This window comes from Centruroides sculpturatus, unplaced genomic scaffold (assembly GCF_000671375.1).
Source record: "Centruroides sculpturatus isolate CEXI.00-Female unplaced genomic scaffold, Cexi_2.0 scaffold1117, whole genome shotgun sequence".
Taxonomy (NCBI): Eukaryota; Metazoa; Arthropoda; class Arachnida; order Scorpiones; family Buthidae; genus Centruroides; species Centruroides sculpturatus.
The window spans coordinates 159320-178092 of record NW_019385276.1 but is presented as its reverse complement, the minus strand read 5'-3'; the positions used below and the strand labels follow the sequence as shown (position 1 = coordinate 178092).

Sequence of the window (18773 nt, the reverse complement as noted above, 5' to 3'; positions counted from 1 at the left end):
TTATAATATATAATTATTATTAATATATAATATCATGTTATGTATTAATAGTAATCTGTAATTGCATGCATTGTTGAATTGAGAGAATACTTACAGGTTTTTTATTTGGAGAATACAAATTTCTCCAAAAAATGATAGTCTATTTACTCTAAAATTTTTGTAACTTATTTTAATCATATGTAACTAATTCAGACTTTATGATCTGAAAATAGAACAGAAAAAAGAAAAAACTTTTATCAGAAAATTTACTATCAGAAAAAACTTTTAGATTCAAAACTGATTGCAAGTACTAGACATCTAGAATATTAATGTTTTTACATTCATGCACATTTTTAATACTTTATAGATTTATCATGTGATGAAGATAAATCATGTAACAAGAAATTTTAAATAAATGATTGTTAAATAATTTGATCTTATAATCTGTCAACATTTATTTTGTTGTACTTTTATATATTCATCTTAAAGCTCAGATGGCACTCTGGAGTTTTATGATGTTTCAGTTTCATTTTATTTGTTTTATGTTATGTAGCCTTTATCTGAAGATTAAAAGGAATAGTTTAATAATTTCTGATTTTTTATTTTTAACAAAGATATTAAAAAAAATTTTAATAATTTTAGTACAGTAGAGCATTGATTGTCCAAATATTGATCAATTGAAATGTCAATTAACTGAAAGCTTTCCAGTCGGCAAATTTAAATTTCCGCTAGTGTTGTGGCACTGCAATCTTTGGCTATGTCTTGGGCTACTCCATTATTATTTTTGTTAGTGTGCATGTTTTAGCTGGCAGCACTAGCATGACCATGAGAGGGTACTTAAAGATGTGCCAGGATTTGAATGAATTTCAACATGGGATAGGTTATTTTATATTTATAACAAGATTATAATATATTTTTTTGTACATAATCAGTTATCTGAAAAATCGATTTTCTGAACAACCTCAGTCCCCAATTGATTCAGATTATCGATGCTCTACTGTATTTGCATTTCATGCACAAGTTTTCAAATTGCAATTCTAATAAACTTCTACTTTATATTTAGAGTATAAAAAAAACATTGAAAGTGAATAGATCTGGAATTTAAATATTTAAAAACAAATTATTAAAAATATTGGGAATATAAACAGGGATCTATCTACATGTGAGAATCTAGAGTTATGGGATTTATTTTAACAAATTTGTTAAAATAAATCCTTTAACTCTAATCTTAATTTTAAAATTATTTTGATAGAAAAATTATCTAAGTTAAAAAGGGAATTTCCTTTGTCATGGAGGGAAAACAGTTTAGTTCCTTTGAAAGTGATAGTTCAGTGCAATGTTTCACTCTTCTATCCACGGAACAGCCTGACTTCCATTACACATCAGAAGCATGGTGTGATTTTCCAATAATTCAAGTGGATGAAATTCACCATAAAGGTGAAAGGTCATCTTCCAACATGCTCTTGTTTTGGCATTCTTGCTTGGTGCTCACTGCTCTTATTCCTCTCCCAGTTTATCATTTTGACTTTCCTAAAAACTCTCAACTCTCCACCTCTGTTATGTATGGACTATAGGTAATATAAATTTGTTATGTTAACTCTCTGTTGTCAAAATAGACTTAGCAAGTGAGAATAAGATATCTTCACATACTTGATTGTTGAACCTAATCATTTGTTTTATTATAGTTTACATTAAATGATGATAGTTATAGTTATGTATAATAAATATATAGTTATATTCTAAACTGTTGTTTGGATTGATTTATGCCTAACTTTATCACGTATTTCATGAAATTAACATTGATGACATTAAGGTAAACTTTCCTAAAATTTTGGTTGTCAATAAAATATTTTTATTACACTCAGAGGACAAGTTAATTGCAAGTTGGGATGTGAAAGAAATTATTTCAACTGATTTCAGGATAGACAAAAAAAGATTATACTGATCTCCCTTTAATTTAACATTTCCATCCTGTATGTGGAACAGGATTGTCCCAGAGTCCCTGCATCTCATATATACTTGTGTGGCGGTACGCCATGCCTATGTACATAGGGGTTAGATATAAGTTTTATTTTAATCTAGATCCTTTGTCTTTCAGGTCTGTTTCTATAACTTTCTAACTTATTCTTTCTCTACGGGTGGGGATAACCTTTGTTCAAGGACGAAGGGAGAAAACAAAGGAATACTAAGAAGCCCTGAGGGCGTCAGAGAAAAAGGAAAAGACATTTTCTGGTGAGCGTCCGAGGAGAACAGATGAAGAAAAGAACAAGTTGAAGTTGTTGCCGAGTGGGACAAAGAAGAGACTTGAGGTCGTCTGAGAATGGACAAATTAGACGGACACCAAAATTGAGGGCTTCAAGAACACCTTGAATTCTCAAAGCTGGTACAGAAAGGAATCGAGAGGAAGGCTAATTGAGCGCAAGTTCCAAGCCCTGAGGGCGTCAGAGAAAAAGGAAAAGACACATTTTCTGGTGAGCATCCGAGGAGAACAGATGAAGAAAAGAAGAAGTTGAAGTTGTCGCCGAGTGGGACAAAGAAGAGACTTGAGGTCATCTGAGAACGAACAAATTAGACGGACACCAAAATTGAGGGCTTTGAGAACACCTTGAATTCTCAAGAGCTGGTACAGAAAGGAATCGAGAGGAAGGCTAATTGAGCGCAAGTTCCAACGTAGATAAGATTGGAGACTTTCGAAATTCCGGGTACCCCACCAATCTTTCCTTTATACTTGTCTTATCCCTTCGTATCTCTTCTTTTTTCACTCTTCTTCTTTAGTATGTAAGTTAGGTTAAGGTTGTTTAAGTTGGTCATAATATTGCGGAGATATCTCTCAAAGTAAACCTTTTGTCGTCACGAACATGTGTCTACTGCCTTTGTAAATATAAAGAATATATCGGGCTGTATTGAAAACATACGGTTAACATAGTTTGGGATCCAAAAGAACCGGGTGTAAGTAGGACCATGTGAAGGAACAAAATAAAACTCTGTTTTTTTTTATTGCTACAACTTTGTAATTTATTATTTGTCCTCTACACCACCACACTTGTACCAAAAACAAAAAAAAAAGGTCAAGTTTTTCTGTGAAAAGTAATTTCACTAGTGAAAAGTTTTTAGAAATGAGCTATACTTTGTTCATATTCATAATCATTTCAAAATACAAGATATAATTGAAAATACATTTGAAGAGGCTGAATGGTATCAGATTATTGACTTTTATAGTGTGAGAAATTTGTTACAAATTTTATATCCTTACCACTAATTTTAAAAGCTAAACAACTAAGAAGAAAATTGATGACAGAGTGCAAGAAGTAGAAAAATGTTGAATAAGTAAGAACAAAGGTAAAACAGTCGAAATGACAGTCACTGGTCGCAATTAGCACTGCGATTCCTGCATTGCTGCCAAATCATGACACGACCAAACACGAGCCAAGCAGTATGTTGGTCATCACAAACTAAGTTTGCAGTACACATGCATCATACACAAGATTTGGCACACAAGCAGGAGCAGGACCGTCTTAATAATTTTGTTGCCAATCTTCTATGCTCAACAGAGAAATTCAACGTGGACCAAATATCAATTTTCAAAAATTATCTTAAAACTTTTAAAATATATCAAAAAAAGGTGGTGGAACGCTGTTCCATTGCGTTCTGACAAAAAAAAGCACTGTATATATAAACAAGAATTCCATGACCAAGGTCATGTTCTTTCAAAAATTGTTTTTTTGTATCTGAGAAGTTGATATTCCTATTACTACTTCTATTACTGGCTTCCTAGATTCCTCCTATATCACAAGTCTCTTGTAGGACTTTGATCTTTGTGCATTCCCATTACAAGTTTCAGTGCACACCAGGTAAAGAAACCTTCTTACATATGTTTCCACTTTCAAGTCTGAATCTCTCTTATTCACCCATGTACTGTACATCCACATTTTCTCATTTCTATTCTTTCCATGTTCCAGAAGTACTTAACAGAAGAAATAAAAATGTGGATTCTTTTATCGACCCATTCTATATTAATCCAACAGTAACGGATTTACATAGTGGACCATATGGCAAATAAAACAAATATAATATATGAATATGTTACATATAACATATACAATATATGTTATAGCGGGTCATGCTGCATAGCATCAAAATCACCACTTAGCAATATTTTTATTAAAGTGGTGATAAAAATGTAATACTAGCGATTACAATTAGCAATAAACACCTTAGTCCACTTGTTTCGACATTTAGCGTGAAATTGAATCACAAATCACACTTCAGTAAAAACAGCAAAATGTCAAGTTTCCATACAATGGGAACCCCATGCACCACATACCTAGCAATTTCATGACATCATGTGGCAAGTTCAGGCAGAAAAGTAAGAAGTGACATAAAAAACTGAAAGTAGTTTTTTTCAATGTTGTCCAGAGTTTCCAGATTGGAAACTTTTTTATTGACCGACAGAAAATTTGGGGGTTTTTGGATGACATTTTTTCACTTTTATCTTTTTTCAGTATACTAAAACAAAAATTTTGACATGACAAAAATGTCATGTCAAAATTTTTGTTTTAGTATACTGAAAAGTGTGAAATAGTATTTAAACATTGTAATCAAATGTGTGATTTGGAATTATTCATTAATAAATTATTCAAAAATGATTCCTGTTGCTAACAAGAGGAGGGTCAGACGTTTGGGTCTCTGATTCAAATGAAACTTGGTGAGCACATAGCCTTAAACACAAGCAGCTCCTTGTCCAAATAATAGGACCCACTTCTCAAACATTTCCAAAAATTGGGTCTCTGAAAATTTCCAGACTGATAAGGCTACCAGCACCTGCATTAATTAGTAAGTAAAACTGTTGATAACAAGTAATTTCAAGTGGCAAAAAAATTAAACTGGTGAAATGGTGGCAAGTTTTTAAATTTTCCTATATAAATTAGATTAAAAATTCATATATATATATATATATATGTATGTATGTATGTATGTATTTTTATGTGTATTGTAATATGTATAGCATATTATAAGCAAAATAGTATGTATGTATGTATATGTATATTGTGAGAATCTAATTGGGGGTACCTTTCTACTAAGATGTTGGTACCACTTAATCGGCTTCTAGTTGGTAAAACTAGTTCTCGAGTTGTCCAAAAGAATGGCTTTTCCTAGTTCGATAGGAAATTCGAGTGTAGAGGGACTTACAGATTAACTAAATTTTAGAGTGGAATTTGGTGATGGCAAATTCACCTTCATCCCTGTCAGGACTGACACCAGTTAATCACATTTATATCACGTGGATTAACCTGCATGTGGAGGTATGCAAACAAAGATAAGACATTTCTTTAACAATAATAAACGATTAACTATTTAATAAAGAAAAGTAAATAAAATTACAAATTAGACTTAATTAAAATTAAACGAATGATCAAAATATATGCTTCGAGAGAGAGAGTTCACAAATTCATTATATTCATACAACCTTTTAGTTGACTTTTTCTTCTGTATTTGTCGAATATACCTTCAGTTCTAAGGTTCTCATACTTTTATTCATGGAGAGGTCTTGATAGTCACAATATTAAATATATCTTCTATGTTTCTAATTTAATTCATTTAACATGGGATAATTATGTCTATGGACGTTAGCCTTCAGGATACTATACTGTACTAACTAAAAGCATTGACTTTAGGATACTGCATGGAAATACCTCTGACTACTCTGAGATCCTTCGACGTTTTCCTAACTAAGGGCGTTGGCCTTAGGGAGCAAATGTGTGGACTTCTTTCCACTTTCAGATCTATGGACGTACTCCCCGAATTCTGCTAAACTTTGACTATATCTCTTGATTTTCGACCAATCAGCATATTCGGATTCTTTCATGTGAAACGGATGATAGGGGAAATCCATGAGGGGTCGACAATTCCCAGTGTAGTGAGATTTGTAACAGATAAGTGAAAAACAAAGGATGCTTCTACTTCCGTCAAAGGAAGTGGCTCTTTTACCAGTTTTCCCACATTAGAAAACCGTTAATTTCTCATCGAAATGAAAAAATATTTTTCTTCAAAAATTTAACTTCATTTTTAAATTGTTAGTTAGACCCAGGGACGATTCAGATCTCACAATATATATACATATACACACATACTATACACACATACATATATATATATATATATATGTATGTATGTATGTATGTGTGTGTATATACATACTGTATTATAAAATTGCATATATACTGTATAGCATATTACTGTATAGCATATTATAAGCAAAATAGTATGTGTGTATATATATATATATATACACACATACTATTTTACAAAATAGTATGTGTATATATATACATACTATTTTGCTTAAAATATGCTATACAGTAATTTTTGTGTTTGAATTCTGCAATCTCACTGGCCAGATCAATATGTTAAAAGAAATAGTTTTATTTTACAAACTTTTTATGTAATGAATTATTAAATTTATTGTGATATGTTTCTATAAATTTGTTTTTAACTCTATTTGAAGTTATTTATTTAATTTCATTGATTTTAAATTTAATGCAACACTTATTAATTTTATATTGTCTTTATTATACATCAACTTGCATGTTTATCAATACATATATAATATTTTTATATTCATTACATTTAATAGTTTTTTTAAGAATAATTATATATCTTATTTTTATTAGAATTGTTGAACCAAAAAGAAAGAAAGTAAAAATAGCAGAAGATGCTTTAAAGGTAAAAAAACAAACATTAAAAGAAGCCAAAGAAAATCTAGAACAAGTAAGTAATAAATACTGTTGTAATTAGTAACAGATCTAAAAGTATCCAAAGGAGGGACTCAAAAATTAAAAATATTTAAATAATTAATAGGTACTTTTTATTAACAATGGTATTAATTACTGGGAATTACATCTGATGAACAAAGTGAAGAGGTAATAATTCAAAACTGAGTTAATGAATTTTGACTATGGTAATCACAGAAATCACTTGTTCATTTTTCTGGTAGAAAAGCACTTTATTTTTGGTTAAATGAGACTGTTTTTCTTTGATTTGATCACCTAGCTGTTGCAAAAATTGGCATAATATTTGCCATTTATCATTTTTCCTTTCTCCAAATAGTCAATGTAGATAATTCTATGGGAATCTTAATACACAGTTGCTATGATCCTTCCATCTAACAAAACTGTTTTCACTTTCTTTGTAGTGAAGAATTTTTGTCTGTAAATCAGCACATAAAATCCTTTGGATTACATCAAAACTTTTCTGAAAGGTTTCAAGAAACATCATATGATTCACTTGTTGCTCCAGTGTGAACAAACATGACATCCATTTTATAGCAAGATTTTTCATTTTAATTCTTCTGTCAAAATTCTATGCACACTGTGCTTTGAGATGTCTGCTATCTGATGCATTTTTGCTTGGCAGTCATCCATTACTATGCCATGGACTTTTTTTGTATCATATTCAGGGTAGTAGCCATTTTTGGACTTTGTGACATTTTTCCACTTTGTGGTTCATCGGTTGTGCTCATGTGGCCATGCTTAAATTCTGCAGTCCAGTTCTTAACCATTGAAAACATAAGTGTAAACTTTGAAAGTGTCGAATCCAACTCTGCTTTAAGTTCAGTTGTAAGGTTTTCAAATGAAAATAGTTTATCACTGCTTGCAATTTGGTTAACTCTGTTATTTACATAATGACCCTAGTTGTCTACTTTGATGAACTGTTAAACAATGACTAATTAACCCTTTGTCCTCAAAAGTACCGATCAATCGGTACTCCCATTGTTAAGCAAAACTTTGAGGGTACCAATTCATCGTTACCCTAGTAAAAATTTTTGATTTTTGTAAAATTTATCAACAACAGATGTCAGCACTTGATGGTAGCGTCTTGTCCTATCATCTGTTTCACATATTTTTCTTTAGGTGGTGTTTTGTTGACTTAAAAAATTTTAATTAATGCTTTTTTTTCTTAACAGAATAGCCTTATACTGTTATATCTGACATTAGAACAAATGATAGTAATAAATAGAAATAAAAATTTTATTTTCATGTCATATGTTTGTTAAGCTATGGACTTTTCAAACAGACTTATTGGAACAATAACTTTATTGAATTTATGTAGAAATTTTTAAACATCAATGACTATGATTTGTATAATATAAACTTTATAATACAAATGACAAAGATTAAGAGAATAAGTTTATAATTGAGAACAATTAAATTGATCAGTAATCTTGGTTACATCAAATTTGATTATACCTACTTTTATATATTGAAAATAAAATCAATTTTGAACTTAAATGGAAGTAATTTAATTACAGAAAGAAATCTAAATTGCAATTTTAATTGTTCTTGTATAATTTTAAGCTGTATTCAACAAACTTTTTAACTGTTGTAAAGTGCTTAAAGATTGTTGAATACAGCTTAAAATTATTATCTAAAATTGAAAAATACCACATTTTGATGTAAGATGCCATTAGAACATAAGATACATTCTGATTGTAGTTAAATTAAAAAGTGAAAAAAGAAATGTTTATTTAAAATCAAGAAAGTACAGTAATTTCAATTGTAAACAGTTATATAAACTGTTTATAATTGAAATTTAAATTAGACAACACTTTCTGTTTTTAATTAAAAGTATTTATATTTGTAAAGTAATTTAATGTATGTATGAAGCAGATTTATAATGTTATTTTTTCAATTAGTTGAAACTAAAGGTTGAAGAATTAACAAGACAATTTGAATTAAAAGTTAAACAGAAAGAAAGTCTTGAAAATCACACTGAAGACTTGGAAAAAAAATTATCATCTGCTACTTTATTGGTTGAAGGACTTAGCATAGAAAGGATTTGCTGGAATGATAACATTGAAGTATTTAATTTTAAATAACTTTTTAATGAATTTTTAAAAATTTTAAAGATTATTTAATTGGAAAAACTACTAGGGAGTATTTTCAATTTAAAAATATTATCTGTTTAGAATAACCCATAATTGCAAGGAGGAAAAACTCTCCTTCTGGAAGATTTGATGATTTTTAATCTTTAAATCATTGAAATTCAATGTTCTTTATGCAGGGCTATTAAGAATTTGTAATGGGCCTGGAGTAGAATGGGTCCCTTCACCATTTTTTAACAAATGAAATATGTAGAATGTTTATTAATAACAAACATGCGTGAAGCTAAACACTAGTTGCACAAATTGCAGATTTTATTACTTTTATTTTATTTAAACCAAAACTTTTTATGTTGATAATCACTTAAGCACTTAAAAATGAATTGTCTTTAATTTCAATGTGATATGAATTCTTGTTTGCATGTTCTCTCATTTGTAATTCCTGCATAAATCATACCCATATCTTATGTCAACATTTCACTAATTTTTATATATTATAATGATTAGAATATTAAAACCAATTAATTATCAACAGTCCTTCTTTGTTTATATCATAAGAGAAAAACATAAAACTAATATGAATTTTTGAAAATTAAATATGAAATGCATAAAGTAAAGCATGCATTGCCTTAATTATTTTAGGTACTTGCATTAAAAAAAAAAATGAATTTCAAGGTATGAAAATGTTTACAGTGTTCAACACTAATTTCAATCTTTATCTTAGGGCAATTAGTAGAGAATTGTGATATGAGATTTCATATTAATTATCATTTAATACGTAAACAATATTATTGACTTCAGCAGAAGATTATATCTTTGAAGTAACAAAAATAACGAAAAATTTACTTGAAAATAATTTATGTAATCATCATTGTTTTTGAATGCTGTTTAAATATTCAAAGCAATGAATTTTGATAATTACTTTTATGTGAAAATAATTTTTTTTTTCTCTCAGTTATTATGACATACACTATTAAAATGACTAATAAAACATAAAATTGATTGTCTTGTGATGTTATTAAAAATAAAAGACATGATATTTCATAAAATACAGGCATTTTGAGTAAAACAATTTATCTTTGTATTCAAAAACTCACACATTATAAACTCTAGTAATAAGTGTAATAATGTAAAAATGTTTAGTGACTCCCATAGAGTGAGATCCACAGAGTATATGAAGTTATTAACATAAATTAACATGAAAGGACGTAGGCATTGACTGAAAACAAATATGTGTATGCTAACCAAGCGAACATAAAAAATTTATTAACACAACACAAGGTGTAACGACAATCAGTATGCAGGGTACAGCAACATGACTGTATAGGCCATAGCCATCTAATCGTGCAAACATAAAATTATTTACATCTTACAAACTAATGGATTATCACATATGTACAGTACATTTCCCTTTTTTTGTTATACAATGCTTTTACATGGTAGCCCTGCACAATCCCACAATAATATATTGATTGAGAAAAAATGACAGGAACATATACGTATGAAAAATATAGTGTTACAACTAATCATCATATTTGGATCCTCGAATGTCTGGAGACACAAATATAGATATCCTTCACTGATGGCTCACTGTTCCAGCATGACAGAAAAGAATCATTCAATTTCAGTCCAAGACGTCCCTTTGTTGATGGTGGTTGTCTTCTGGAGTTTTTCTTTGTTCTTTCAATGTAGCTCATCCAATGAAACCACAGACTCTCAGTTTCAGCTGGAGTATTCCTGCTCCCTCTTGCTTTCTATCTTTCCAGACAAGTTTAAAAAAAAAAAATAAAATAGCCTTGGACTTGAAAGTTCATTCCTTTTATACTTTCCACTCTCCAGAAATAGATTCCTTGCATGTGACCCTACCTCAGAACAATTATAAGGCCCCAAATGTGGCATCCAAGAAAAGGTGATACCAGGGCAAGGGTGAAGGCTTATGCGACACACTGTACAACAATATAAGAGAACATGAGACAGAGTAATGGAACAATATATGTATAAATATATACAAAAAAAATTACACAATTCTTAGTTGCATAGCACTACAAATGTTTTTGACCATATTAACAGGTCTTTTTCAGTTACCATAGTATTGAATGTATAGTTTGATAACTGAAAATGTTTTTGTGTTATTAAACTTATTACTGGAGTTTGTAAGATGTAAATTTTTATATATGAGCATCATTTCCTCTTGTGTTTTACTAAACTTTTGATACAATTTATCTTTACCAGGCAATTGAAACAGCAGCATGCATATTACAAATTTAAAACAATTGAATGTTTCTAAAGTTAGTTGGACAAAGTTCTAAAAAGATCAAACTGATCAAAACAAAAAAAAAATTTTAATGACCAGAGGGAAGGACCCATGACTTCAACATTTTAACTAGTGAAACCCAAGGATGCAGTAGGTTTAGGGTGTGTTGATTGCACAGACCAGAAATAATTATATGCTTAGTTTCCCAACTGCATACTAAAACAGTATTAGAACAATGATGCAACAACCAGACAAAATTATTATATAACACTGCTTTAGCCAGTTAGGTAGTGTGCCTTGCTTGTAAGCTGTTCTTTTTATGCTCTGATATTTGTGTGATAAACATTTTAGTTGTACCATCAATACATGAGGTTGAATTCATAGCCAAATTGTGGAGAAGTTTGAAATCACTGACTTTTCCAGGACTGATGTTGGGACCCTATTGTTAGAAATTAATTTGCATGGAGATGGTTGTAGCTGAATAGGTAAAACATATTTAAATACCCTAAACATATGAGTTAATTTTAAAAAACACTAGTTATAAAAGGAAATAAATTCCTAATTAATTTTAGCAGTGATTTGATTTGCATTGTGGAAACTAGAAAGAGGAAATGCAAGACTTTAATGTTAAGTAATTTGAATTTATTGGTAGTTTATCCCAGTTTTCAATAAAGCTAGGAGAATGTGTTTTAATTCAGTAGAGATTAAATCAGGCAAGGTTGGTAATAAATAAATAACTGATAAAAATTTTTTGTTAATTTTAATGCTAATGTTAATTATTTATATTAAAATTAAATTAAATATATGACTTAAATAATTAAAATTGTATATTATTACTATTTTAAATTTTAACATTTATTTTTTGATGCTTGCTTAAATTTTCCAACTGCTTTTCTGTTTTACTTATTTGAAATTCATTTATTATCAAATGTAATGTTATTTTATAAATTTTCATAGGAATTGAGGAAAAAAATGAACTGTTTAATTGGTGATTCATTGCTAACATCTGCATTTCTATCTTATCTTGGACCTTTCATTCATAAATATAGAGATGATTTGATTTCAAAATGGATTGATATTGTGAGCATTATGTATTATNTAAAATTTTATAAGGAAGTTTGACTTTTCAAATTTCATGCATATAGTGTTCCTACTCAAATGTTTGTTTTAAATTCCATGACGTCCCGACCAACTTTGTAAATTCCGACCCTCATAGTACAGCACATTGATAAAATAAAACAGTATATGACTTTTTATAATTGTTGAATAAGTTTTATTTAATTAAAAATAGTTTATTCTGTTATTAATCCACAGTCATAAATCTATGTGGCTTTGAAAAAAATAAAAAGCCATTATTTTTTATTCATTAACAAATCCTGTATAATCCATGTACAAAAGTAAATATTTATTAAATTTCCTGAACTTTATAAAATCCATCATAGAAATAAAATTGAATTCAGTGCTATTAATCAACATATTGCATCAAGTTTATAATTGTATTGATATATGCTGTCCTATGATGATGAAAACATGTACTTAAAGCATTCTTTTAAGTTAACTTTCATCTAAAATATTTGTTATCAGTTTAGTGTTGTTTGGAAAATTGTATGATAGGTTTAATTACTTATAATTACTTTCCATGACTTTTTCCAAACACTAATGAAAATCCTCACTTTCCAGGTGCATCAGAACCCTGTATATAACAAATGTAATGTGTTAAAATAAAATGTACTTATATTCAATACAAAAAAAATACAAGATTATATAACTAATTTAAATTTTATTTTATATGTATAGTTCATACAAAATGATGTACTTAAAATATATATTATTTCTCCATCAAGAAATCTGCTATTCTGTTTCGTTTTTCAATGGCAGCTGCACGATTTTGTGTGTTTTCTGGAAAATTATCGCCATCATCATCATCATCATCACAGTTATCAAGTAATATGTCTTCTGGAATATCCTTTTCCCCTTTCTTAATGCATAAATTATGCAAAATGCATGCAGTCATAACCACTTTAGACATGGCTGCAATATTTTCCATGTCTAAATATTTAAGTCTGCGGAAACGTCCTTTCAAAAGTCCTATAGTTTGTTCCACAACTACTCTGACAGAACTGTGTCTTTTATTATAAGTTTTTTGTTTTATAGTGAGACTACCAAAATCCTTAAATGGTACTAATAAAAAAGTATCTAAAGGATATGCAGAATCACCTAATAAATAATAATCGTTTCCTAAATATTTTGATGGTTCCTGCAGTAATAATTTGTATATTGGACTTTGTTTCCACACCCGAGAGTCATTGGAACTTCCAGGCCATCCAACAAAAGCATCAATTATCTGCATTTCTGCATCACAAATTATTTGTAACAAAATGGAATGTCTTCCTTTTCTGTTAAAATAACTTTGGCTATCTTTTTTAGGTGCCTTTATAAATATATGTGTTCCGTCAACACATCCAATTACACCTGGCAATGGAATCTTCCGTAATTGCTCAAACTTGTGTACGGTGTCGTCCAAATTGTTTGATGGCCACTTAATAAAATTACTTGACATGGAACACATTTTATTACAGAAATTCATAAAATTCCTGTAAGCATGACCTTTACTTAAACCAAATCTATCAGAAATGCCTCTGAAAGACTCTTGATTAGCAAGTGTCCATATGCTTAACAACACTTCTTTGTTTGTTGAAATACCAGGTCGACCCATCTTTTTTTCACTCCTTGTTGTATTTATCAACTTTATAACTTCCTATAAAAATAAACATATAAACGATAAGTTTTATTTAATGAACAAGAAAAAATAACAGGCAGAAACATGTAATTAATATTATAGTGATTACAATAGACAAACTTAATTTACGAATGTTAAGTAAACAAAGTACAGTATCATTGTACTATGCTGATAAGAAAAAATGTATTATTAACTAATTTCCGAAACTTAAATGTAATTATAATTCGATTAACTTAACGAATATCAAAATTTGATTCATTTAAAAAACTTAATTTTCAGAAAAACTTACAGAATAACACATGTAAAACTAAATAGGCTATTTTATAAATTATAGCATTTTGTTTCCTATTAGAAAAAGTATTTAATGTAAAACTTACTTCTGTAGAACTTCTTGAAAGTCTAAAATGACTCTGAAAGTCATCCAAAGAATAAGAAAATACTATGTCTTCTACATAATTATTTATCTTCTGTCTCTTTGTTCTCTCTTTGTTTGAAAGAGCAAGGCTCAATTCTTCATACTTTCTTTTTTTGTTATGTCGTAATTCTTTAGCTAAAATACTACTTTCGGCTGTAATCGAAATCAGTGAATATATTAAGGCGTCCATGTTTCGCTCGAGCGGAAAGCGTTTCTAAACTATGATGCAGCGACGTGTAGCGATCGCTGCTCGTGACGTCATTTACGCTGCACTCTCACTGCATAAAGAAACGCAGCCTTACTCATATGTGAGGTCAGCCGATTAGGGGTGAGGTGTTTTCGACAGCTGAGCGGTCATTACTGTCTTGTGGGTGCAGAATGATTCACTGAGACAGGTTTACCATATAACCGTTTAATAATATACAGAAATCGTTCTTACAATAATCCAATAAGTCGGGCAAAAGCCTATCCAACGATGGGTTACTGTAACCGTTCCTAAAAAATGGAAAAGTTCAAATGTTCAATCAGTCCTTGGGGGGCTTTTGGCACGGTGGACACAGAGAACGATGGCCCCAGGGCACGCACCAGCACTTGTAGTGATGTCCTCAGTTGATAAGTCGAACCTCAGCGATTCTGGACACGGCAGGTTGGCGAAACCAGCTTCCAGAAATTTAAAGAGCCTACATTGTATCTTTGACATGAGCACCGAGTTCCAGCAGGTGAGCACTACACACCAAAACCCAAGACCCTGTAAAGTTTCCGAAAACGCGGTTTTATCGATTTTTCCATTGCAGTTGCCTCTCCATTGGTCTCTCCTCGTCACATGGTGACAATTCGAAACCTCACTGAAGGGCGTGGGAGAGGTCAACATCACGTCAGAACACAACTCCTCTCCAACCTCATTTTCCTCGAGTTTACTCTATCTATTGTTTAAAATCTTTTAACAAGACAAAAGGTTCATTGTTTAAATCCGATCTTTAAGTTCGCTCTTTCACGCTACAAACTTTGACTCTTTCAAACAGTCGTTAATTGCCTCCTTTCGGACCCCGTTTGGGTCCTCACACATATATGATATCAAAACTAATTTGTAATACATTTTGATAATTCTTAACAGCTTCTGGAACACTATATGTAGATTTTTGGAATGCATAAATCAGCTTAGGTTGAAATTTTGATGAATGTAACTGATTATATGCAAAACTGAGCACTTTGATAGAATGCAATAATTAATTTTGAAATCTTTTGTTGGATTTTGCGTACACCTTATATAATCTTGAAATCTTTTAACTGTAATGAGCAATTATTGTGACATTGTCACAATACCAGGCTGCAATTTTTAATCATATTTTTAATTTATTTCATTTAAAATATGTGTGCTTCACCTCAGATTAGTAGTAGCTTGCCCCTCTACATTATACTTTTCCTTTAACAATAGAGTTATGCCAGTCATCAATCTAAGACTTTTTAGGGAAGAATTTTTGAATCGAAATAACATTGTTACGATATAGAATGAGTACGGAGCCCCGAAAGGACAATAAAAACAAAAATATGGGAAAATACAGAATTTATTCGTGGACAAAAGAAAATTACATAAGCTCCCACTAAAGTTTGTGGGGTAATAGTGAAATTAAGTAAATCGAATCCCTACTCGATCTCACACGTGTATAACGGAAACAAAAGCTTTGCACACGTGGCGATACACATCGAAGGCAGGTTCGCGACAATAGAACACAACTACTAACTTAATTACTAAGGTTATAACTATCTTACAAGCTAGGATTAAATTACGGAAGGATGATAGTATAGCATAGGTAAGGAAACGTATAGAAAGTTTAGAGAAAAGGGTACCCGAAATAATTGGATGTGATATCTCCCTGTTGGAGAGGGAAACTGTAATTCAGTTCAACGATTCAAACAATTCTTGGTAGGAATCTTCTCTATTCTTCCCTCGATGGATCACTTCGTCGCTGTCCTTCTCTTCTCTCTTAATAAATCTTGTCCGAGATGTCCGTCTGCTCGCTTCCTCGTATACTTCCTGAATGAGTCCCCCCCGTTCACCTCCGGGCCTACACTCCCTTCCTGGCCTCGTTCTCGTAACGGTGTTGCCCCCTCCAACGAACAGGAAGTGAAGGATGGAAAAATCCAGAAGAGAGAAGACAAAGAACACAAAGAAAATCTTAAACACTAGAGTTACGGCTAGCGTGTATACAATAATATGGCGTTTCGCCACAACATGACTTCCTGTTTGCATCAGAAGTTCATACATAGTTAATCTTAGGGACAAGCAGCCCCAATTTCCATATCTGAACTTGTCTTTCATCTGTTTAACACTGTTCTTGAGTTTAAGGAAAGACAGATGGACAACAGTGGGAATTTATAGGTCTACAATTTTTTCAAATTGCAGCCAAATTATTAACTGAAAAAATGGACTTCTAAGGACTACATATTTGGTGGTTTATGGATGGGGATTGTGATTAATTGCATAATTCATTGTTTGAACAAGTTTTCTATTACATCAGTAAGAGTTCTTCCAGTTAGTTCATGTAGGAAACAAGACTGATCAGTTTTCTATATATGCTGAAGATCAGTTTGATTTTTGGGATTTGAAAAGATTGACTATGTTAATGAAATATTTTGCTGTTTTGCAAAAATAAATAATTCAGTAGTGAAATAGATGTAACACTTTAATGCAAAAATAAAATTAAAATTAAAAAAAACTCAAAATTTTAACACAGGACAACCATAGGATACATAGAACTCAAAGACTAAATTGTTACTATTAATCCATTCTTATGAGAATCTTTGTGTTAGAGCATATAAATCCATTACAACTTAAAATTGATTATATTTTTCTCAAAACTGTTTGATTGAGTATTTCTGATTATTATATGATAACCTAGGTTAATGTAAATTTGATAATTTTAATTATATTTTTTTTTTGTCAAAAAAAGGGGTAAAGTATTCCATTTCACAAATGCAGTCAAAGAACTTCATAAGATTCTCCCATGAGATAACACTTCCTCTATGAGTGACACAGCTTCTGAAAAACTACTCATTGTGGGAAATGAAAAAAACTCACAGATTGGAGCAACCATCAACTTTACCAAAGATGGGCATTAGAATGGGAGGAGGAGATCTCTGAATAAAAGACAAGAGGACAGATGATGATGACAGAGTTCACCTGCCTAAATTGTATTCAGAAAACAGAAGATATAATAATTGTTTTATAATATCAGTGAGTCTACCAGGGGGATGATCAACAGAGGTGCATCTTGGGAACATATGCCTTGGTACTCACTTTTGATGTAGCACCTGATAAATAAAATAGTAGTCTTCATCATGTACTGTACATGAATTACATTTGTCAACTCTCAAAAACCTGATTGATGTCAGTCATCACAATGCAATACAATGGACTCATTTAACTACAGTATATTGAAAAATCCCATATTAACACAAAAAGTAGATTAGAAAAGAGAATTTTGAATAATCTGAAAACACTTGTTAATTGATTAGGTTTATGATTCAATTAGTTCAGATTAGTAAAGTTCTACAGTGTGTTATTTTAAATTTAATTGAGAAATGNATAACTACCCAATTTTTTATTTTGTTTAAAATAAAAGTTTATATGAAATTAAAATTATATATAATTTTCAAAAACCCTTGATTATAAGCATTTTCAGTTTTATTTAAATTTTTAATTCAAAAGAACAAATTTTGTTATATTGGATTTATATATTCTGCCACAAAGATGTTTGCTTGAGTGAGTATTTTTGGCTGTCCTAGGTTCAGATCTTTATTTTTTAAGGACAAGTTTTTTATTTTTTTTTCTAAATTTTATTTTTGCAGGAAAGGTAAATTACATTTGTTTTACTACTGAATTATTTATTTTTGCATTTGTTTTACTAATTTACTTATTAAATAAGTAAATTGTAAATACATATTTCTATGAGCTTTAATTCTCTTGATATTGTATTGTCATGTGGATAGAATAAGTAATGACACAAAAACATGGTAAGATACATGGTTTCTTTCCTTAGAATAGCTAATGTTAGTGGTAATGAATAGCTGAATATATATACATTGGCTATATTTGACAAACATGTTATTGCAGTTCTCCTTGAAACATTAGGCCGCGTTTCTTTATGCAGCGCTCGAGAAGCGCTTTACAGCGAACTCTCTGAAACCCATTTCTAAATGCAGCGCTGCAATGTAGCGAACCGTTTCTAAACGTTTGCTGCAAGAGGTCGCTGCAGCGAAGATAAAGCAGCTTTTACGTCCGCTACACGTGTAAAGCAAAATGGACGCTTGTGTGTATAATACGATATTATGCTGTAAAAATAAAAAAGTCGAAGTGACTGTTGATAAAAATATTATGGAAAGATTAAGAAGGATTAAATTTTATGAAATGACTCTGAAAGTTATCTAAAGAATAAGAAAATACTATATTTTAAATATAATTATATATCTTTTATCTCTTTACTTTGTTCACATTTATGGAAAGATA

At 30.5% G+C, this 18773-nt stretch overlaps 2 protein-coding genes across 2 annotated transcripts in view; one reads left to right on the top strand and one right to left on the bottom strand.

Annotated features, from left to right (window-relative positions):
• Positions 1-12233, top strand: part of LOC111637068 (dynein heavy chain 2, axonemal-like) — a 33078-nt gene extending 20845 nt beyond the window's left edge. The window contains exons 6-8 of the mRNA XM_023382477.1: positions 6651-6747; positions 8672-8836; positions 12069-12233. Of these exons, the coding sequence (XP_023238245.1) occupies positions 6651-6747; positions 8672-8836; positions 12069-12233 (427 nt within the window). The remainder of the gene's footprint in view (positions 1-6650; positions 6748-8671; positions 8837-12068) is intronic.
• A 294-nt stretch (positions 12234-12527) lies between these two features.
• LOC111637072 (putative nuclease HARBI1) lies at positions 12528-14556 on the bottom strand. The gene is made up of 2 exons (XM_023382482.1): positions 14229-14556; positions 12528-13869 (listed from the first exon to the last, which is right to left on the bottom strand). The coding sequence occupies exons 1-2, from the start codon at positions 14454-14456 to the stop codon at positions 12940-12942; spliced, it is 1158 nt and encodes a 385-aa protein (XP_023238250.1). The 5' UTR covers positions 14457-14556; the 3' UTR covers positions 12528-12939.
• Between the last annotated feature and the right edge of the window lie 4217 nt (positions 14557-18773).